This window comes from Ornithodoros turicata, unplaced genomic scaffold (assembly GCF_037126465.1).
Source record: "Ornithodoros turicata isolate Travis unplaced genomic scaffold, ASM3712646v1 Chromosome68, whole genome shotgun sequence".
NCBI classification, from domain to species: Eukaryota; Metazoa; Arthropoda; class Arachnida; order Ixodida; family Argasidae; genus Ornithodoros; species Ornithodoros turicata.
In genome coordinates this window covers 351,180-374,109 of record NW_026999389.1, presented here as the reverse complement: position 1 = coordinate 374,109, position 22,930 = coordinate 351,180, and the positions used below count along the sequence as shown (strand labels likewise).

General features: G+C 47.3%; 1 protein-coding gene across 1 annotated transcript; it reads left to right on the top strand.

Annotated features, from left to right (window-relative positions):
- Positions 1 to 5,201: 5,201 nt before the first annotated feature.
- On the top strand, positions 5,202 to 20,698 carry LOC135374522 (uncharacterized). Its single transcript, XM_064607475.1, has 9 exons — positions 5,202 to 5,275; positions 5,637 to 5,792; positions 5,857 to 6,046; positions 6,884 to 7,043; positions 7,779 to 7,921; positions 7,984 to 8,119; positions 8,298 to 8,489; positions 17,164 to 17,331; positions 20,281 to 20,698. Exons 1-9 carry the CDS (start codon positions 5,209 to 5,211, stop codon positions 20,515 to 20,517), a joined length of 1,449 nt encoding a protein of 482 aa, XP_064463545.1. The 5' UTR covers positions 5,202 to 5,208; the 3' UTR covers positions 20,518 to 20,698.
- The last annotated feature ends 2,232 nt before the right edge of the window (positions 20,699 to 22,930 follow it).

Sequence of the window (22,930 nt, the reverse complement as noted above, 5' to 3'; positions counted from 1 at the left end):
GGTACGCTCTTCATATTGGTGGGGTAAAAAAGTGACTTCAGTTCGCAAATATTTACATAATTAAACTTGGAGTACATGACATTCACATTAGGATGTGGCAAAAACCTAATAAGAACAAATGCTGTTGACCGCATGATTCTAGGTGGCGTAGATTTTTAATTATAATTCAATGACACGTTTTCTGAGACACCCTGTATAGGAAAGGCTGCTACAGGGAATGATCACGTAATGTGCCTCGTCAGGATGTCGTGGGTACGGCTTCGTTGCCATTTCTTGCCCGCATTAATTTGCCAGCTTAGTCAGCTTTACTGTATCTATGGCTTACAGGCTGTGGCCTTATTGTGACGCTTGATCCAACCATCAACGCTCTTGTTGGCCTTTGCCACAGATTTAAAGGGGTTGAGACACTTTCATAGATGTGGTTCAAATTACATCATAGACGCGTTGTACTGTAGGCCAGAATAGTGAAGTAAAAAAGCACCCTACGTGTCTTACTTCTCGAGATACACGCCCTCGGACACACTCCCGAGTAAATCGCGGACGTCAGAGAGCTCAGAGTTACGTCCATTCCTATTGGTTGCCGTGAGCACGTGACTTCTCGCTCGCTGCATGACTGGCAGCGGCGTGCGCTGTGATGTGAGAGCCGCATGAGTCTCGGCATTCGCTGTCTCCGCTTCTATTACCCTATTCGCTGTGAAACTTTCAGGGCAGGTTCACATTGGTGCGAAGAACCGCCTCTTACGTTTATCTGGGACAATGTAGAATTACCTGTCTCAACCCCTCTAACGGGAAATGTCGCACAGGGCTAATATAACTACGAGATATCTCTTAGGCCCATCATCTTCTGGAGGTAATACGAGGATCATTGTATGCATTGATCATCATACGCGCTACACCAAAACAGCAGCCTCATCGACGGCACCAGACGTTGTCAGTTTCCCCAAAAGAACACATATTTGCCCCTGGAGCGGAAGTGACGTCTACTAGGTGTGTTCCCGCTTTCTACCCAGACCGTTCAGTATATGCTCTGATATATGAAACTCCTGCATTCATCATCTCAAAATAAAGTTGTTGTTGTTGTTGTTACGAGAAATATTTAACGCAATAATTACAGCTGAACTTATCTTGCAATAAGTTCGTGTGATTTTGCATTGACAGTAAGGCAGCGCATCATTACTACTACTACTGATTTTCATTATCAAGTGTTTTGGAGCACCCGGCTATTGTGTTTTGTAGGAACCACTATCTCCATATTTTTCTTTCCTAACTCGAACTCCAACTATTGCTACTATTACTACATCATTACTATCATTACTACCATATTACTACCGTCATCAGCAGCACGCGCATGGTACCAAAGCCCGTGAAGAAGCATAAGCAGTGTTTCGTTCACCCGTTCGGTTGCTCACTCCTTCACCGCCGGATAACATCAATTATGGGTAAGCAGTGTTTTCGTCCTTTGCAACCATTGGTCAACTTTTGAGTAGTGTAGTCTGAATGTGGTTCAGGAGTGAAATTAGGTGCTTGGTGGTTAGGCGGTGACATGGTTGGTGGTTCGGTTTTGACAACGATTACTTGTGTGGCCAAGTACCTGCTAGCTGGAAAGTTCCCCTCACTTGCAATTAGCTATCCTGTGGACCAAGGGCACTTAACAACAGAACAGACGGAAGATTTTCAGGCACTGTTGTCACCCTAGCACGGCGTAACGCTTCCCTCGCCCTTGTTGGGCAGCAGGTACAGACTGTCCCACGTAACGGCCGCCAAGCTCTAAAAAGAGAAAGGGTACATTGTTGTTAAGACTCGCCGAAGCTGATAGCTAATTAGTATAAACGAAAATGCTGGCTGATTACTTAAAATTAATTTAACGAACTTTTTTAGTGACCTGAAAGTCAAGTGTCAATGAAAAGGTTATTTTATTTTTTCTTCAAATCAGATCAAGTTAACACATTCTCGAATAAGGTATCCTGAACGCGGTACCCTTTACAGGTTTTTTCGCCAAGAGAGAGAGAGAGAGCCCGACAGTACCACGTGACTGTCTGCGCGAACGTCTAGCCAGTCTAGCACGCATCGACCTTCGAACGAAACCAAGCGTTTGCAACAGCAATCGGATGTCCACCTTTCACTACATGCTCAGCATGACTGGGCTTGTTGTACATGTCTTGTTGTACATGGCTTGTCCTTGCCGTATAACTATGGTGAGTTAAAATGGTATAACGGCAGTTTCCAGAGAGCCGCCATCTTTCCTGACGACACCTGCACTGTTAAAACAGAACTTCGCTTCTAGCTAACCACCGGCTGGAATGATATGATTCTGTCTCCTGATTTGTCGAAAACAGGAGGAGGAGCCTATTTGGGACATGCATAAAGTGTCCCAGATAGACTCCTCCTCCAATTTTCATCGAATCCGAAGAAAAGATAATATCATTTGGGTTGTTGGTTGGCTAGAAGCGTGCTATGCGGGGAAGTTCTGTTTTAACGGTGCGGTAGCCGTTATAGCAGGGTGGGGGCGTCCTGGCCGCGCCGCAACCAGTACACTCTACAAACAGAACTTCACCGCATAGCATGCTGTGCTCCATCCATTGCTAAGAATGATAGGGTCGTCGCTTCTGATTCGAAGAGAGAGGTGGGCGCCTGCCTTTTTTTGTGGCAATTTAGGTACATGATAATTGCCACAAAAAGGCGTACGCCCACATATAATAACCCTATAACCCTGTCGTTCTTGGCAATGGTTGGCGCACAGAGTACCATGTGGTGAAGTGCTGTTTTTAGAGTGTACGGCAGTTTACAGAGAGCAGCCACCACGCTTGACGTCACCCGGCCGCTCTTACAGCAGAGTGGGTAGCGTCATGGACGCGTCCAGTGATATGTGCCGCAACCAATACGGCGGTTTTCTACAGAGCAGCCATCTTGGTTGACGTCACCCGGTCGCCATTACAGTAGGGTGTGGGTCGTCATGGACGCGCCCAGTGATATGCGCCGCAACCAATCGGCAGTTTCCTAGAGAGCAGCCATCTTGCCTGACGGCACCCGTTCGCCCTTACAGCAGGGTGAGGGGCGTCATGGACGCGCCCAGTCATATGCGCCGCAACCAATACGGCAGCTTCCTAGAGAGCAGCCATCTTACCTGACGTCACCCGGTCGCCATTACAGCAGGGTGGGGGCGTCATGAACGCGCACGTCGTCGACTGCTGTTAATCCCAGGGCTAACCTGGGCCTGTCTGGCAGAGCATGTAGAGATAGGGTGGACATCGTTGCTGTACACAACCTGTCCACTCGCAGTTTTCTTCTCCGGTCGACAAGTTAGGATTGGCTTATCAGTATAAACGGAATGTTATCAGCTGCGGCGGCGAAACATGCAGTTTGTTTCGAATATAGCTTTGTTTTTTTTATTTTTAGCTTGGCCATCGTTAGTCGTTACGTGGGACACCCTATGAATGTGAACACTTGCGGCTCATGAACCTCAACAACAGCAAACTGGCATTGCGTGCACTTCGGTAAAATAACAATGTGACAAATAGGAGGATTAAGATGTACTCGTCTTTATTCTCACACTGAGGTTACACACTTAGAGCAGCAACTTCTCCGGGCGTCCTATCCGGGAAACAGGAGAGGAACAGGGGGAGAGGGGAAAATAACATTACCTATTGAAGTAGCAAGCTCGAAAACATCAATGTTAATAAAGTCAACTTGCACTTTCTCTCTTGCTTTTTTTTTTCTTTTCGTCTAAGTACTGTAAGCAGTGGTAACAGCGCAGTGTGTAAAGGACAGATAATTGCGCAGCTGATCATTGTCATACAATAATGATTGTTGAAGGTTCGTTGTCGAATCGTTTTTCATGTCTCCAATACATATATATATCTGATTTGGACGATCAGTTTATTTATATCTCTTGCTGAGTCTAGTGGAGTGTCCAGCTCCACATAACTACACCGCTCCTCTTTCTTTTCTTTTCCTTTTTTGCTTTATTTTGTCTGTATATGAAGTGGAGTCATGTATCGTACACACACACCCGTCCGGCTCCACATACACCTACACCTTTTTACACTGTTTTATTTTGTCTGTGTATGATGTATTTGGTGGTATTTTGTGGTAATTACTTTCGCGCGGCCCTTCAGGACATGTCTTGTGGAGGTCTAAGTGGGTGGTCTAAGGAGTGGAAAGAGTAGGTGAGGTAAATGCGGCCCGGCTATGTGTTTGAGGGCTGCGGAGTTTAGGGATCCTACTCTACATTGAAGAAGTATGGGCACGCAGTATGTCACAGACTAGTATGTCTTTTCGTGTGTCCATGCTCGAGCTTTTTCTCCACCAGCTAATCTGCAATTATGCTATTCGGTCACTCCTTTATGGAATTGTTCTTTCCGCAGCCGAAAGTCAAATGAGCTCGATGAGTGGGATGAGCGCAATGTCTGGCATGTCCGGCATGTCTGCCATGTCTGGCATGTCTGGTATGTCCGGTATGGATATCTACCGACCAAGTTGTTATGTACAGACGCTTACCATTTTCTCTTTTCTAGGGACGGAAAGCATAGGACAGGACAAAGGCGGTAATTGACATTTCCTGTTATTCGGTTCGACTTTGAGAAAAAGCGTTTCGTCCTTCGGTGCTCGTGCGTTGTAGAGTGAAGAGGTATCAGCATTACTAAGTGGCGGATACAAGTGAGCGTACACATTGGATTTTTCTCTCCCCTCTTCCCCAAACTGAGGGTCTGGATCCGCCCCTAGCATTAGTCATAGCAGAAACAACAAGGAACAGGACAGTGAATACAGGCACACGGGGGTTTTCGTTCCGCCCCGCTTTAGCTCTAGCTTGGGGCTGCCCTTGTGATGCGTTTGGGGGCTACAAATGTATAAATATTTCTTAAGTAAGCGTGCTACTGTGTCTCAGCTCCGGGGGACTAGCCGAAGTGCTCAACAGATCGAATCATTACTGACCGGGTATAAACCTGGTAATCTCGAAGTTTCTCGGTCGGTCCCAGTCCAGTCTGCCTTTTCTTTTTTATTTGCTGCGCACAGCTCATAGTCAGACCTTCGATGTGCTAACATGGATTGTTGTACTCTTGATGCGAAAAGTACATGAAAATAAAAGTAGATGGTGGAAAGTACATGTATTTGCTTTATTTTCCAGGTGATGAGTAAGTACAGCAGCGTGCTTCCCGTCAGGTATGTTGCGTGCTGATAACGCTCACTACTTCCAGAAATTCAAAAAAAATGAAAGTGATAGCGATGGCCGTTTGCTGCCTTCTCCTGCTGGCACTAGGCGTCGCTGTCGCCACCGGTGAGTATACTATTCCATGAAGACATTGCGAGACAACGCGTTCATACAAGACCGTGATATTGGCGTTTTCGAGCCTGGGTCTGAGAGTTCCACAAGTCGGTCATACCCGTTTCTTATTCTATTTCTACGCGATATCTAGCAGGGAGCCGCTCCGATGAATAAATACAGCAGTCCCGTGTTCAGTGAACTTTTGTTCCAAGCTGTACCAGCTACTGACGCGCGAACAATTCTGTACACTTTCGCTGGTTGTGGGGAGTCATACGGGAGCTGTTCATACTACGCATTTCTTAGCACAAGGCGTACAAAGTGCATGCCCTCGGTGATGGTTTTGCAGACGATGCAATGTACCATATGATTACAGGCGCACTGCGGTCCAGTTCAGGTAGTGACGGAGGTGAAGGGGATGGAGATACAAAGGCCTATGACGAAAATTACGACATTCCCCGCTCCAATCCTACTACTGCGAGCACAACGACGACCACGACCACCACGACAACCACCACAACTAAGTCTCCCCGTACGCTTCTCTTGCTATACTTGTGTTAACGATGGATGTTTCTGCAATCGCTTTTAACTTGCAGTACCGGAGAAGACCATCGCTTGTGTTGCGTATTGGAGAAACAAAGCGTTTTTTCCATCGGATGGTCTCTGTGACATCCTGTTATTTACGCAATGGTCGCCTTTCCCGTCTTCGGAAGCACTGTTTTCACAGTTTCTTACAAATGCTCGGAGTAGTCTACGGACAAAGCACGGGATGGACATAGCGGCCTCGTAAGTAGTAGGGCTAGGGCTGCGATGTGTTTGCTCCACTTTGTAATGCCTCTACCGGAGAAAAAGAGAGAGAGAGAGAGAGAGAGAAGGAAGAGGAACCCTCTCTACCTCAAAGAGGAAGTCTACTCACGTATTGTGTGATGCGAGCTGTTCCTGCTGGCTACCGAGAACAAAGCTGACTCACACTATTGCCTTCCAGTGTGTGCGAATGCAGTAAAAGCTCGTGTGGCTCAGTGGTTAGTGTGCTGGCCATGTCAGTCATGTGGAGACTGGGAGGTACACGGGGTCGAATCCCGGTGCCGGCTGTGCTGTTTGGGGTTTTCTTGGGTTTTCCTCGCACGCTGAGCCCACGTCTGAAGCCGACAATCGCGAGCTCTTTCCGATGCCCCACCACCTTGCGTGCGCTGTGCTGCACGGTTGCTGTGGTGACCAAATTGTGCGTCGCTCCACGTATCATAGAGAACTACATAGGCCGCGTTCCCGGAAGAATGTCAGCGCAGCCGCACGCACGCATTAGATCGCCCGCTAGCGACGCGACCGTTTCTTTGCCCTGCTTCATGCGAGCGGCAATAACTGCAAAACGAGAGGAAGAAAGAGGGCACGTGTCTCGCTATTGGTCGACTGACATTACGTAGCAAACTGCCCTCCCAACGGAGCAGCTTTTCTGAGCCGCGAGATTCAAGATGTCCCCGTAAATTGCTACTCTATCCATGCGTGTCTTGCCGTACTACATTCAGTGAAATGCGTTGCGCGGAGTTATGAAGTGGGAATAGCGCTGAATAGCAAATCTCTGTGGTAAAGTACGCCGCAAAAAGTCTGGCTCTGTTTGCCTTTCAGCGTTGCTGCCACCGTTTACCAACAGCTGAGATCCGCCAGTGGTAAGCAGGCGATGAGGTCGTACTGGATGGATAAGATAACAGTGTTCTCCACCTTCGACCTCGACTTGAAGACATCCACCACGGATGCAGAAATCAGCAACATCATCAATCTGCTGAAGGTACAGTTAGTCTTCGATGAAACAAGCTCCAACTTTTCGCTCACATATCCTTTGAGCAAAGACGTATGTTTTCGCCAGAGCTGTGAACGATGTAAAATGATAAACGATGGTACGATGTAAGTGACATTTCCCCGAGCTTCAGATGTAAGCGACATTTCCTCGAGCTTCAGATGTAAAACACAGTGAAGAGGACAGGACAAGGACAAATGCCATTGCTGCCTACATCACCTCCGCCGGTACAGGCATTGTCCAGTTCTAATACTTCTATGTAGTTCCAACAATTTCTAATATATCACTCAATGTCATGCCAACATGGCATTGGAGTAATGATTGAATCATGCTTCCAAAAATACGTCTTCTACACATCCTGAGGGAGTGTGATCTCTTGATATCACACATCCTGATATCACACATCCTGAGGGAGTGTTCCATTCGGATATCGTCCGTTAAATGCTTTTAACATCCACGACAGCGATACCGATGTCACAGGAAAGTCAAAACACCTAAGCTGAGCTTTTGATGGACAGCAGCCAAATACAGGCCAGTTTTGTCATATCACGTGAAGCCGGTTTTTGTGTGTGTGTGTGTTTCTTTTTTTTAAATACCTTCGTCGCAACCATGCCTTCTGTTTTGCGGCTCACTACTTCACCTGTGCGAGCGACCCGTGTCTCCTTGTCACGCAAAACAAACCTCACATTTCGACAGTCGAAAAAAAGTGGTATTGTTGCTTTTCAGGAAATCGCTTCGCTTCAGGAAGAGTTCAAAAGGTCCAGAGATGCGTACGCGTACATTTTGTTCGGCGCCGCGCCGCTGTTCGAGGGGAAAAATGACGCTACTGTTATGAACACTTTGAAGACCAAGTTTCAGCGGGTGATAAAGTAAGAACCCGTCGACTGTAATTTCCACGCTTGTAACTTACCCAGCTCGTTCTTCTATCCAGCGAAGCCAAACCCGATTTGGTGCTCTATCGCACAGCACTGTTGAAGGATTTATCAGGAGCAAACACGTCAAACTGCCATGAAACTGGTCACACTGTGTGGGAAAACGCCCCTCTGCCCCACATTCAGGCGTCGTTCGTAAGTGTTTGTCACTCGTAATAGCTCAACTGGGGGACGCAACGCCATCCTACTCTTGGCTACAAGTGGCGACTAACCAGGCTTTGGTGAAAGCCGGTGTACACTACACAGTCGTTGATTGCCTTTTGACAAACCTCTACTACATGGTCGGTGAAGTCCTGTTTTCCCCCTTGTGAAGGTGGAATGTCTTGGATTCAGAAACCAGATCCGCTTGCCGCCGCCAACAAGAGAGGCGCTAGCGTTTCACTTGGGAGGTCGCTGGAGTGATTTTTTTAGTCAACCCTTCACAGTTCCTGAGGTCATGGCGCCGCTGGTGATACCAACCAACAAACTATGCCGATGGAGTGGCTCAGCATCAAGCCTACGATACGTAAGTAACGAGCATCGTTCTCACACCGAAAGTCATCCTATAACGCCATAACGCCGTTTGTCATTGGAATAGTGGTTAGGTTTTCCGACGTCTAGCGACTATAGTGAGTTGTCCAGGATGTCCCCTTCGCGAGGTTAGTGGTAGGAGAACACAATGACATGCCTATTTTACGCATAATTCCAGCAGTAATAGCAAACCAGGGTGTAGACTTCACCCATTCACAATAGCAAGGCCCGACTATCCAGCCATATGGCACCACGGACAACGCAGATCTGCCAGATCTGGCACGGCAACGCAGATCTGGCATCACAGCCAGATTCTGACAATCAGTCATGGTCGTGCGGTCGAACGGACAACCAGTAACACAGTGCACGACACCATCGCGGACGGGACGCGAAATTATGAGCTGAGATGCCTACCAGACTATATGCTGGACCGAAAACAGCTGTCACAGTGCTGGACAAACGTTTACGGAATATACGCTCCGGCGCATTCTAGCACATGCACAGCACATGGGCATGCACAGCTAGCGCATGCACATGCACAAGCTAGCAGCGAGTGGTACCGTACGTAAATTCCCCTCTCAGTAAGTTACTTCGCCTTGCTCCCTACCAAGTAAATCCCTCACGATATACAATTAGTAGAGTGACTTCATAAACACTGAAAATAAAAATAGTGACTGGTAACTATAGTGCAGTCATTCATGATGTTGCAGCGTCTTGGTTACGTATTTATTGGTGTTGCACTAAGGCTCTAAGTTGCTGAGATCCTTACTGCTTGACAGCAGTCTGTACCACAGTAAAATGGGCCTTGCAGTAACTGCCTCACAACAGTCTGGCCTTTTCGGACAAGGACTAAGTCAGGAACGACCGAGCATGTCCTAAATCGGAAATATTATATGAGAGATTCCTCCAAAAAAAATATCCAGTGACACTGGAGTGCAACCGTTTCACGGTGTCTGTATGACGCACACAGTGGCTTATCTCAAACGCGGAGATGTGTGGCAAAATATGGGTAGGGTGGTCAAGGTTTTTTGTTTCTGTTAGCTCCGCGAAGCAACTGTAGCTATAAGCGATGTACAGCCGTGGACAGATGGGGAGAGGACAGCGGGAAGGCAGGAAGGACAGAATACATTCCTACTACAATGGTAATAGCTAAAAATCTTGACAGGACGAGGAGAGTGGTGAGTTAGAACGCTAGGGCAATCTGGAAGAGAAAAAAGAAAAGAGAAAAAACGAGGACTAGACAGGTCAAGGCGTCTTGTATTGTCTTGAACTGGGCACTCTGACAATTTGAACGTCTCAAAACTGTTTTCGTTTTTCGTTTTTTTTTTATTTTATGCAAGAGCATTATTCGGCTGCCTTATCAGAAATTCCTGAAATCTGCGCCGGAAGCTCAGCTCGGACGATAGATGGCACCACAGGAACTGTGGGAGCAGAAAAGTTGATGGCACGCTATTCAACGAGACTCCTCTTATTTTCTCGCGTGCAGAAGGTCATTTGAGAATCCGTAGGTAGTCGCATGCGCTTCTTTATTTCTGATTTATTCCGGTTGATATTCGTTAGTTCTCAACTCTGTTCATTTCAAGTTTCAAGGCACTGTTAGTTCTACGTTCCCTATATCAGGCCTATATCCAGAACACGTACCACTTTTAATGGGAAGCATTCTTTAGCTACTAACACCGAAAAAGTGTTATGGTTCTGGAGCCCTATTCCGAGCTATGTCGGTAGCGCGAACGTGTCGTTCGCGCTCCTCACTATCATCTGTATCCAGATTATCAGCACAATACGCAAAGGTTTGCCTGAAGCTTACACCTTTCCACTTGTCGACTGTCCTGACAGCTCCTTCTACGGGAATTTAATATTGCGACCATAGCTGGGCGGCCTCACTCATGAGGACCCTCATGAGGACGCCTCACCCTCACCTCACGACGATGAGGTGAGGGTGAGTGAGGCCAGACCACGCTGAAAGTTCCTCATGAGGACAGTCGTGAGGCATTGTCCCTCATGAGGCCTACCGTGAGGGCCCTCATGAGGCCAGTCGTCGTGAGGCCATCAATACGTGAGGGTGCAACGTATTCCGTGAGGAGCCTCACCGATGAGGCCGTGAGGCCTTTTGTGAGGAACCTCACCGATGAGGCCGTGAGGCCCTTTGTGAGGAACCTCACGGTTGAGGCCGTGAGGCCCTTTGTGAGGAACCTCACGGATGAGGCCGTGAGGCCTTTCGTGAGGAACCTCACGGATGAGGTCATGGGTCCATTCGTGAAGAGCCTGACGGATGAAGGGGAAGCCACTGTATCCCCTCGCTTGGAGAAGGTGCGCGGCAGATGACATCACTCTGCGCGAAGGGCCAATGGAAATTCGAGGATCTTCGAGGATCGCCATGTTCCGTTCTTAGGTTTCATTCCTCCATATACAGGAAGGTCCACCAACCATGATAGAAATTCATAGTAAAAGACGTTGGGCCCGGAGAACATGCGGTCAAGGAATTTTTTTTCTGCCAATAACTTTTGCCCCATATTGGTAACATTTTTATTTCATTTTAATTGACGGAAAGTTAATTTCTTAAATTGAACTCCGAAATTTTCCAAGGCAACCTGACGTTTTCTTTGCGGAAATGGGTTCCCCTTGGTCATTTTTCTCAGTATAGCACATAATCCCACTCGTAATGCAATGACAATTGCCGAAATAAATTCGTCGAAAATTCGTGGAGATGAGCCCTTGGCTCCGTCTCTTTTTTGACGGCTCTAAGTTTGACCTGCGAAGAAAGGAGGTTACATTGACACGCCACACGATGGGGAAAGGGTTACAAGCCTTACCCACGGAACAAACACCCGCGGTGAGTGCGGGAATCAGAGCTATCTTATCAAAAATGGGGTCACCCGACGTGTTGACGGGTAGGGAAGGAAATACATTTTTGGACCGTTTTGCACTCCGGTCTCAGTGAATGCTGTGAACCAGCAAACGGCAGCGATGGCAAGCACCGTGTATTCCAACCAAGTAAAAACAAGGATGATCATTGCTCTCGGGGCTGCAGGTATGGACTATGACAGAGCAGTCCTCAAATACAGTGAAATGCTTCCAGGAACTAGGGTGGTGAGCTCTTGTACCATAAGGCGTGCATTTGTGAGACTGTCCACAACAGGAAGTTTCCATTCCGGTACCCACAGCCGGTCTCTGCCACTGAGTCGACACAAACAAATTAGGCCCTAAATGAAGTAGGAGATGATCTCCACGTAAAGTCTGCGCACCCTGGCAAAGTGAGCACAGACATCAAAGTCAAGTGTGCTGAGGATACTACACAAGCACAAACTCTACCCGTACCACGTGAGCCTTCATCAACATTTCCAGCCGGGCGACAACCAGAAACGGCTGGATTTCTGTAACTGGATCCGATGTCGGACCCAGGAAAGCAGAAACTTTGTGAACAGGGTCATTTGGGCTGATGAGGCCCACTTCTGCCATAGCGCTCAAGTGAATCGCCACAACGCGCATTATTGGAGCCAAATAAACCCACACTGGCTACGGGACTGCAAGTATCAGTACGAGTGGGGATTGAATGTATTGGCCGGGATTTATAACGGAGCCATCATTGGGCCAGTATTTTTCACGGGACCCCTAAATGCCAACCGTTACTGTAGCGAAATTTTAGATGCCGTATTCAGTTTTATTGATGACCTGCCTCTTGCTGAACAGACCCGCGTGTGGTTTTAGCACGATGGGGCTCCACCTCACAGCGCGCGGCGTGCGGTACAGCTGCTCCGTCACATGTTCCGGGAGAAGTAGGCTGGCTGATTTGGTCCAGTGTCATGGCCCGCCAGGTCTCCTGACTTAACGCCGATGGACTTTTACCTCTGGGGTCGCATCAAAGACGAAGTATACAAAAGCGAACCACGATCGCCGGCTGACCAGCAGGTGAAAATCACTGCTTTCTGCTCGTCGCTTTCCAGATCCGAAATAAAAAGGGCCGTGGAAGATACAATTCGGAGATCCCACCTGTGCATTGCAGCAGATGGCGAACGCTTTTACGCTAATGATAACCTAATCAAAGTACACAGGAAGTGTGTTGAATGTGAAGAAATCCGTAACATGTTGAAACAAACGAATTGAAAAAAGAAGAGAGCTGACAGGCGTTCGTGCATACAACTCTCTCTCTCTCACACACATACACAGGTTCATAACAATAAGGTGGTGCAGAATAACTACGAGACCGCTATCAGCGGTCATAGTGAAAACTGCCGCGTACGCACCCAAAAGCTAACAAACACACTCAGCAAAACACGAATAAAGCAAAAAGAGCGCGACCCTGAAACTGACGTGGGCAAAGCTGATACCTGGCAGCGGAACTCTTCTGTGGGTTGGGTTTGTAACCCTTTCCCCCTCGTGTCGCGTGTCAATGTAACATCCTTTCTTCGCAGCTTTGCGCTCAAACTTAGAGCTCAAACTTAGAGCTCAAACTTTGAACTCAAACTTTGAACTCAAACTTAGAGCCGTCAAAGAAGAGGCGGTGCCAAAGGCTCTCATTTTCACGATTTTCGGCGAATTTATTTCGGCAATTGCCATTGCATTACGAGTGGGGTTATGCGCTATACTGAGTAAAATGACGACGGGGAACCCATTTCCGAAAAGAATACGTTAGATTGCCTTGGGAAATTTCGGAGTTCAATTCAAGAAATTAACTTTCCGTCAATTGAAATGAAATAAAAATATTACAAATATGTGACAAAAGTTACTGGCAGAAAAAAATCCCTTCACCGCATATCTCTCCAGGGCCTACGTTTTTTACTATGAATTAGGGTTGGGGGACCACCCTGTATGAAGGCTACCATGAAGAATCTCGCTTCAAAGGGGCATGCGACTTTTTCATGAGAGAACTTACAGATAAGTCATGACTATCTTAGGCGGTTACGTTATGTTGTTGCATAATATAAAACCCCGAGAATAGGGAACACGATTCCGAAGTCGTGTTTTGAGCGCCACACTACCTCTTGTGGATTCGTCTTTCTGCCTGTTTACTGGAATAGCAGCCTCGTTTGGAAAGGCCCTGTACCGTGTTTTCGAAAGCGCGTGCAGCTGCTTTCCCCCGCTAATTTCGAATGATTGCAACTGGACACACACGTGCTGTGTCGTGCCAAAGGTGCCATGTGCGGTGTTTTTGTAGTTTCTTTTTAAACAAATGTTGCCGCTGCTGGGAATGGAACGAGGCTTTCTTTTTATTTTGACATCTCTTGTTCCTAACAGCATAAAGCTCAATATAAAGCAGCCTTTACGGGGCTCCCCAAAGTCTGTGCGACAGCAAAAGTGCTAAGGAAGAAACTAACAAAGCAGAACAAACAAATAACAATCAAAAAGCTCTATGATGAAAAACCCGATACTGGGGAAGAGACGAAAAACAGACGTTGAAATTGAGAGTTTGTGTGCGTCGTCTGTTTTTCGTGTTTTCCCCAGTCTCGGGTTTTTCATCATGGAGTTGTAAGAATTTTCAAAATCTTTCTTTGTCTCCTCAAAACGAAGCCAGGAAAACTGGAATCCCCGTGACTGTAGCGCGCCTTTGAAATGTAAAAGAAGGAGAAGAAAAAACAACAACAAAAAGGCACGACCTGATTGCAGGTGCGATTAAGTAGCATTAATTGTGCCCAAAAACTTCAGCTGTGAGCGTATCCTCAGATTCTGGCAGCAGCGTCATACGGTTCTGAGAATCGAGTACAGGATCTCTTCAAGCACTATTCCCCGCCACCACCCGATCATTTCCGTAAGGTACATCTGCACTGAAGTATTTCGGGCTCCACTTTACTGATGCCAAACACTAACGTTAAACCTCACTGTGACAGTAACAACTGTCAGCACATTTCTCCAAGCACAGTACGAAACCCTGTAAACAGTTTAATGCCGCGCAGTATCATTAGTACCAACTACCGACACTGTAAATAAACACCGACGTGACGATGCCGTGACGTGACGCCGTGACGTGACGACACCGACGTGACATGTGAACATGACGGAAAGTTCTTTTGAGGCTCACGTGTCTCCTAGTGACTTGAAGACACATGAGGCCATGTGGGTCCTCATGAGGTGAAGGTACGTGAGGCCACGAGGGCCCTCTGAGGTGAGGGCACGTGAGGGTGAGGACACGTGAGGCCATGTGGGTCCTCATTAGGCGAAAGTCCGTGAGACGCCGTGAGGACATGAGGGCCCTCATGAGGTGAGGACACGTGAGGATGAGGACTCCTGAGGCCATGAGAGCCCTCATGAGGTGAGGACAACTGAGGATGAGGACCCTCATGAGGTGAAGATACGTGAGGCCATGAGGGTCGTGAATAGCCTCATGAGGTGAAGGCATGTGAGGATGAGGATGGTGAGGCCTTTCGGGATCCCGATGCCCCGAAGTGAGGTTCGTGAGGGAAAAATTTGAAATGGAATGTGAGGGTGAGGGCGACTGAGGTTAAGTTATTGGTGAGGAAAATTTGGTGAGGGTGAGTGAGGCTGATAAAGTCTGCGCTTCGTGAGGTGAGGATGAGTGAGGCCGCAGGAAAATGCCCACCTATGATTGCGACTGACGGACCATTTTCATGTACGCGTCGCTCCGGCGGCGAGAGACGGCATGATAAGACATTAAGCAATGATAACAAATGAACACCACGTGGGCGTAGCTGGCATCTTTTGAGGATAATGCAGAACACTTTATTTTTAATGGTATAGCCGGCTCCTGTGGAAGCACACAGCACGTGATACATCCCACGAAAACTATCCATAACATGCCATGTTTTCATGCCAACTGTCATGGTGACGCTCATACCACTTCGCCTGCCGTGCGGAGAAGCAGCAACCGGGCAAGCACACAGCTTCAAAGCGCATGCGCCAACACCGGCAAAGAGAAAGATGCTTGAATGTTTCGTAGTTTCGGCAGTCGATGACGCAACACATTACAGGCATTGCAGAAAAAAGGCTTCACTATGTCGCATCACAGCCCACACTGTACAAAAGCAGCCATGATCATTTCATGCCATGGCGGCCGCCACCAGAGGGAGCTGGGCATGCGCATACGCGTACTCAGAAATGGTCCCTTCTGTCCAATGGACCATTTCTGGGTACGCGTATGCGCATGCCCAGCCACTTCTGGCGGCGATCGCCATGTTTGTTGACAGGAAAACATGCTGTAGGCTGTGATGAGAGTTGGCGAAGCGTTTGCTCGCAATGCCTATGTGTGAACTGCCGAAACATGAAAGGCACAAACGTCAGTGTATGGTTCTTCTGGTTCACCGTAAAAGCATCACCGAATGAGGCGGAAGATGATTTCGTGTGGATGACGTCGAAGACCTCACGTGTCACGCTCCCCGTCCCCAACATCTTTCTCTTTGCCGGTGTTGGCAGTGTTGGCACATGCGCTTTGAAGCTGCTGGCAATGCCTGTAATACGTTGCGTCGAACTGTAGGGCGTCGCCATGATAGTTGGCATTAAAACATGGTGTGTCATATGACTTAACAAGTTTTCGTGGGGTTTTTGGGGTGCATCACATGTTGTGTGCTTCCACAGGAGCAGGCTATACCATTCAAAACAAATGTTAATGTGTTAATTTGTCATCATTGCTTCGTCGTCTTCTCATCATGTTATGTCTCGCCACCAGGAGCGACGCGTACATGGAAATGGTGAATTCAGTGTAGACCACCAGCAAAATGCACGTGAATAAATTGCGGTGCTCGATCACGAACTGCAACACAATTTTATGTTATTCGTATGTTGAGCGAGAGACTTCTTCTCAATCCTCAACGCGTCGTCGTCGTCCAAAACGAAACGTTTCCAAAACAAGGCATTCCACGTGATTATCCTCCTGCTACGCTATTGGCAGAGAGTGCGGCGTCTCGTTCCCATACGTCTTAACCCCTGACGACAGTCCAAATCAAGCGCACTATCGTTAAAAGGGACGTGGGAATACCAAAACTAGGCAAGTGTCGCTACCGGTGCTCGTAATCGCCTTCTACCGATACTCCTCTAGCGACACCGTCGCTGGCGCTCGACAGCGGCTCTGAATAGGGCCCTAGGAGGTATACAAGCGCCGCGTGACGTGTAAAGGAAGCGGTAGTGCACTCCTTCGGCGCAAGGAGCTATACCCGCACTGCGCGTACCTCGGAGCGGTAGTACGCACTTGTTCACATTCGCACAAAAACCAATGCAAAACCGATTTGTAAGTGGCGCCCTGCAGTGGCGCTGACGCCAATGCGTCGTAAACCGTCTATAATAAAACAGTTTATAAAACCCGATCTTGAGGCGCTCGTTGTGTCAGACGAGATAGGGCCTCGCAAGCGGCCACGATCCACAGAAGAGGAGCTCCTCGAACGGAAACAGCGCACGGCGACGGGACAAGACCAAATCTGTGTGTCACTTCAATGCACCGTTCTGGCCCACGACAGCAACTCGTAGCCTCAACCCAATACTGAAACACGACGGCAACATGGCCGGCAATAATGCAAAGACATCCGCCAAGAGGGTCGCATCGCTGGTGCCGGAGCAATTGCGTCCTTGTATTCATAGTGAGCTGCGTCGTAAGTTGCGATCGTAACAAAATCTGGCCTCCTGTTGTGCGTGACGTCGTGAACCTTCATACACGGTGCTTCGCGTATCGTAGGGGACATGCGAAGTGGTTTCTCCAAAATGTTTCATTTTTGTCTCAAATGTAGCTCTGCTATGATCCCGAAGACCACGCACCGGATGGGAAGAGGTTCGTATGCTACCATTGCCGGGAACATGCACAGGACGTCATCGACCAGAAGAGAGTGTTACGGCTACTGCGTTCATTTGTAAACTGGGTGCTCGCCATTGACACAAACGTCACAATGAGAGTTAAGGTACGTACCACAACCATGCTTGGCTGTGCCAAGCGTTGCTATGGGTCTCCGGATGATTTTTCATGGTCTTAAACAAGCATTACACACAAGCTTTCATGTAGAAGACTACAGAGTTCGAGGTAACTCTTTACAAGTAACTCGTTACTGTAACTAAGTTCATTTTTTTTGGTAACTTGTAACTTAACTCGGTACTTTTGCGCCGTGGTAACTTTCAAAGGAACTCGTTCCCTTTTCAGGTAACTTTGCCAAAGTAACTTAAGTTAAGTTCCAAGTTACTTTTAACTCGCTTTCGTAGACATATTTTCTTGCTTTCTCTCCGGTTCCATCGTGGCATTTTTTGCCATAAACCGTGATATTCAATCAATGACAGTATTTTATTCAAGAAGTCAGAACCGCTGCCATTGAAATTAAGCTGAAGAATTATGCGCCCACAGGGAGTAAGATGCAAAGCGTTCGAATAGACCTGTACCAGAGAAACGTCATCATAGACATACTGAAACAAATCCGAAGGAGAGGGCTGGGTTCCACGAAGGGGCACTTGTTAGCTGCCTTCCATTGAAAGAAAAGCAGGACCAAGGGTCGCGTTCCTTTAAGGGACCATATCGTCATCCCCTCAAGACCGTGGCTTTCAGGCGCGACCTTGTTCACCTCTAGCTTCGAGCGCAGTCATATTCTATGAAATTTGTGGCGCTGTGGAACACTATGGCGTCATTTGTTTACAAACAGGGAGAGGTCTATTGTTGGACATAAACGAAAACGATCTAAGCGTGTTGCGCTCCTCCGCAGGCAACTCAAGGTCTAACTCAACTGCTCACGCACGCTGTACCTGCGTAATGCTGTATTTGTGTCCGAAGTAACTTGGAAGTAACTCGTTCTTTTTTTTTTCAAGTAACTCAGTATCTGCGAGTTACATTTCAGGCTGAAGAACTTCGTTATTAACTTAGTTTTTTTTGGACGGGTAACTTCTCAGTCTATGGAAGACTACATTTGTTTACATGTGCATACCACGTGGTGCGTGATATAAGTATACAACGCGACACACGTTTCCTTCATTTTTTGCCTTTCCCTCCTGGTATCTTATACTCACGTGGGCAACGCGTTGTGTATATATTTGTGAATCTTGCACCTGAAGAAAGGCAGTCTACCAGGTCCTCGTTGCATTTGTTTTCGTGTCTAACACCTAGTTGGACCACGTGAGACACACAAGCCCTATAGTGCATATAAATATGTAAGTGAGAAACCGATAATAAGCATTGCTTTGCGGTGGGCAGACTTGATTTGCGGAGGAATAGACATGGCGTTTGCGGATTTGTGTCCGAAGTAACTTGGAAGTAACTCGTTCTTTTTTTTTCAAGTAACTCAGTATCTGCGAGTTACATTTCAGGCTGAAGAACTTCGTTATTAACTTAGTTTTTTTTGGACGGGTAACTTCTCAATCTATGGAAGACTACATTTGTTTACATGTGCATACCACGTGGTGCGTGATATAAGTATACAACGCGACACACGTTTCCTTCATTTTTTGCCTTTCCCTCCTGCTATCTTATACTCACGTGGGCAACGCGTTGTGTATATATTTGTGAATCTTGCACCTGAAGAAAGGCAGTCTACCAGGTCCTCGTTGCATTTGTTTTCGTGTCTAACACCTAGTTGGACCACGTGAGACACACAAGCCCTATATTGCATAGAAATATGTAAGTGAGAAACCGATAATAAGCATTGCTTTGCGGTGGGCAGACTTGATTTGCGCAGGAATAGACATGGCGTTTGCGGATGAATACTGAGATGAAACTTCCGAGTACATCTACTGCACTCCAAATTCCATTCTTTGTATATGCCATGTTGCTGAATACTGCCGAATACTTTTCTCTATGTAGTATACTTTCCCGTCAAGTACTATGAACTACGGGTAAAAATACCACAAGAAAATGCACTGACGGCAGGCCGTTGACGTTTATGCTGCTGCGAATCGACAGATATGCGAATGGGTACTTGGCTTTGACTGCGGTAGACACTGCAACCTGGTTCTATTGGTTTTTACCTTGTTCCCTCTACGTTGCAATTTGTAACTTTTAATGCACGCTTTTCAGTGATTTTTTGTTTCGCTTTTTTTTCTGCCAATAACAAAACCACATAACGTTACATATTCTTTTTGTTGCGATATATATATATATATGAAGGTTGCAAGGAGTGCATATTCCAAATGTGCACAACCGGTGTACTTTGGGTGCATTTTCCTTCCGAAACCACCAAATGCCTAAACGTGATGGAACTGCACTCAGGTTGCAGCGTACTATGCAGTTCACGGAACGCGCTCCGGAACACACATGTGCCTAGCTACCCCGTACGGTACCCCTTACGGTACCATTCGCTGCTGGCCTGTCACCCTGAGGAAGGAATGCGCCGGAGCGTGTTCCATAAACTTTTGTCCAGCACTGTACAATGCACTCCAATAATGCCAGATACGTTGCCCATCGCTGATGAATGCACATATTAGTGAGTTATGCCATACCGTATGCTGTCGCGTTCGCGTACATAAGGCGTAGCGCAGATGGTTCTGCGCGCGCGCAAGGCAGAACCAGCACGCTCTCCCTTACGTACGCAAAGGCAACAGCGTATGAGATACTAAAAACTCACTATTGTTACGAAGACGTATTCAAGAAGAATAATTTCTTCTTCAAGAAGAAGAAATTCTGCTTACCCATTAAGTGTGGCGTCGGTTTTCTCGTGATCCGACAGCGCGTTAGTCTAAGGGTGCCAGATGAGGTAACGAGATTTCCGTGTACTAAGAATATATAAGAATATCGGATGTGTAGCGCGCGCTACATTGCACCGCCACCGGTGGAACACTGTAACAGATCTGGTACATTGCTTCAGGTGCGGAGGACATACGGAGGTACATAGCAGGTACATACGGAGGTACATATACATACTGCTTCATTATTTCAGATGTGCAAGGCAAGACAGCAGGGCTTTCACGGTGGCTACGTCATGTTCGGCTTGCAGGATATTATTAATGGCAACGCTTTAGAAAAGAACATCTGCAATGACACCTACAGCGATGGCTACAGGGATATTCTCCACGTCAAGGATTATCTGAACGACAATTTCCGTGTGTGCCCATCACTGGAAAATTGGAAGAAACAACCCGACGACTGCCCATCCAGTCCTGGTGATCATTGTTGACACGCTTCTCCTGCGAAACATGATAGCAGCCCTTGGAGTGTTTGGCTAGGGAAATCACGGGTGCCTGCTCACAATGACCGTTTGCGAGAGAATATAACACAGTAGAGAGCGGATAGATATGCACTAAAAACTTCTCAAATATGCCGTAAAAATCGACATACGCATAAACATTTCTGTTCCATCGTTCTTGGTATGAAAGCTCGAGTGCTTGTTTGAAAAACGATGAGCATTTTATTGGGGACGCACCACACACAGACACATATACCACAAACAACACTCGTGCCACAGATAGAAATCGTGGAGATGAAGGCTTGGCTTTCAGCACTGCATGATAGTGGCCAAAATTATCATGCGTGGCACACATGAGTGATGTCCGCACATCAGTAATAGGTTGATCTGATACATTAATGTCTGATCAGCATTGAGAGATGATCATGCGTGGCACACATGAGTGATGTCCGCCCATCAGTAATAGGTTGATCTGATACATTAGTGTCTGAATTTCGGTTTGCCAGAAATAGCGCCTATTTATAGTCGAGTTCACCTCCCTGCATAAAATCATTGCACTATCAATGCAGAAAATAATGCACCTAAACTTTGGGTGGCAACGAATAGACAGGTGCATGTACCATCGAGAATGTAAACGCAGAAAATATATGAACAGAGTACAAGATCAATATCCTCACCTGCTTCAACGGCAATGGCCCTTGAACACCGTTGAACGTTTAGTTCGCTTACTTTGTAAGCGGAGATTAAACCAGTATCGCCAAGACATTGCCGTGTCGTACCTTCATTCACAGTCCTGCTCATCTGAGATGCGGAGGGAAACGTCCCTACCTCACCGACTGCCCCACGCTGTGGACAAGGGCATTCGGGTAGCGAAACAGGCGCCACCTCCTTATGGCACGGTGCTTTTGATATTGCCTATCTTGTGCTTATCTGGCAAAGCGCGTACCGAGACGTTCGAAGGGCAATGTATGATTAGTATCTTGATTAGTTCATGATTAGTTCACCGCAAAACAGGTCTTCAGGATTTAGATCACCACCACCACCAACTCTCCGTCTGCCGTCTGCCACCCCCTGACGCTCACCTGTTCTTCCCATTTATTTTTTTTTTTCAGAATTTTCTTGGGCGCACTATGTCACACCGTAAGCCCTGCTCCGGGCTGCTCACACCTTTGGTTTTGTTTTGCATTTGTTTGTGAACTGCAACTACCTAGTAACTAGTAAGCTAACTTTTTCAGTAACTAGCTGTACGCTTTTTCTTTCACATTTTCTTCCTCCACCCGTTCCTGCCTGTTAATCGTGTGCTCGCACGACCGGCCGTAGCTCGAAAGGAAACGGTACGTAGAAACTGAGCAGCTATCACCGCATTCGGAGGAAGATCCACAACTTGACCCCACCCGTAGTGACAGTTCACTATGCCAGGATACAGAGTAGGGTTGCCACCTTTCGTAGTGAAAAATACCGGCGAGGGAGAGGAGGTGAATAGAGAGAAAGAGGAAAGTCTCGCGGGAAAGGAAAGTGGGTGAGGGGTGGATGAGGGGGGGAGGGGACAGAGAGAGAATACGAGGAAACATAAGCTGAATCAATGATGTCGTCAATCAAACCCACGTTGGGTCTGTGCTCCAGATTTATTCAAGCTGTGGTGGAATGTTGAAGCGAAAACCTCGCAAAAGCCCCTGTGAAAGGTCTTGAGCCACAAATACCGACAAAAGGCTGTCGTTATCCCCTTCCTACCGGCAACCGGCAGAGCGAGCAAATAACCGGCCTTGTGGCAACCCTAATTACAGAGTCGTTCGGAGGGGGGGGGGGGGCGAGAGGGGAAGCCGAGGGGCAGGTCCTGGTGGGATTGTCAGACAATATAAAGCGGGAGTCCAGAGAATTTACAATCCCAGCCATGTAGGTGAGAGTTTTCTTTATTTACGGAGCTTCAGAGAGCGGTGAGTGAGTGAGGGGGGGGAGGGGGCGCTGCTTGGTGGAAACTCTCCTTAGGACGACTCTAGCAGGATGTGTTCCAAGTGCCCTCGCACAGACGTACAAAGCTTACATTGTAGACAAAGGGCTCAAATTAAAGTTGGATGTCAATGTAAATGTAAACGGAATGTAAAATGGAATGTAGAATGAAATGTCAATGTAAAACGGAAGAATTACTCCGGTGCAAAACGGAAGAAGCGCTGGCTCCGTCTGGTGACCCAAGTGAGCGGCTGTTCGGGACGCTTCGGGAAATCTGCTTCCGCATAAAACTACAGAGACAAACTTCAGGTATAGTAACTGTCATTCAAGTGCACCCTGCACAAGTAGTTGAGATTGCAGTAGGGACTAATTTAGAATAAAAGATTTTGGAGTCGTCCTTTTGCCACTTTGGAAAGTAACTGTAAAGTAACAAAGTTACCCGTCATGTAACTTCGCT

Excerpts from the sequence above, each read along its gene's own strand:
- LOC135374522 (XM_064607475.1), top strand. The coding sequence starts at position 5,209 with ATGAAAGTGATAGCGATGGCCGTTTGCTGCCTTCTCCTGCTGGCACTA. Across the intron at positions 5,276-5,636 it reads AGGCGTCGCTGTCGCCACCG|GCGCACTGCGGTCCAGTTCA; the intron begins GTGAGTATACTA and ends ATATGATTACAG. Across the intron at positions 17,332-20,280 it reads ACGTCACAATGAGAGTTAAG|ATGTGCAAGGCAAGACAGCA; the intron begins GTACGTACCACA and ends TCATTATTTCAG.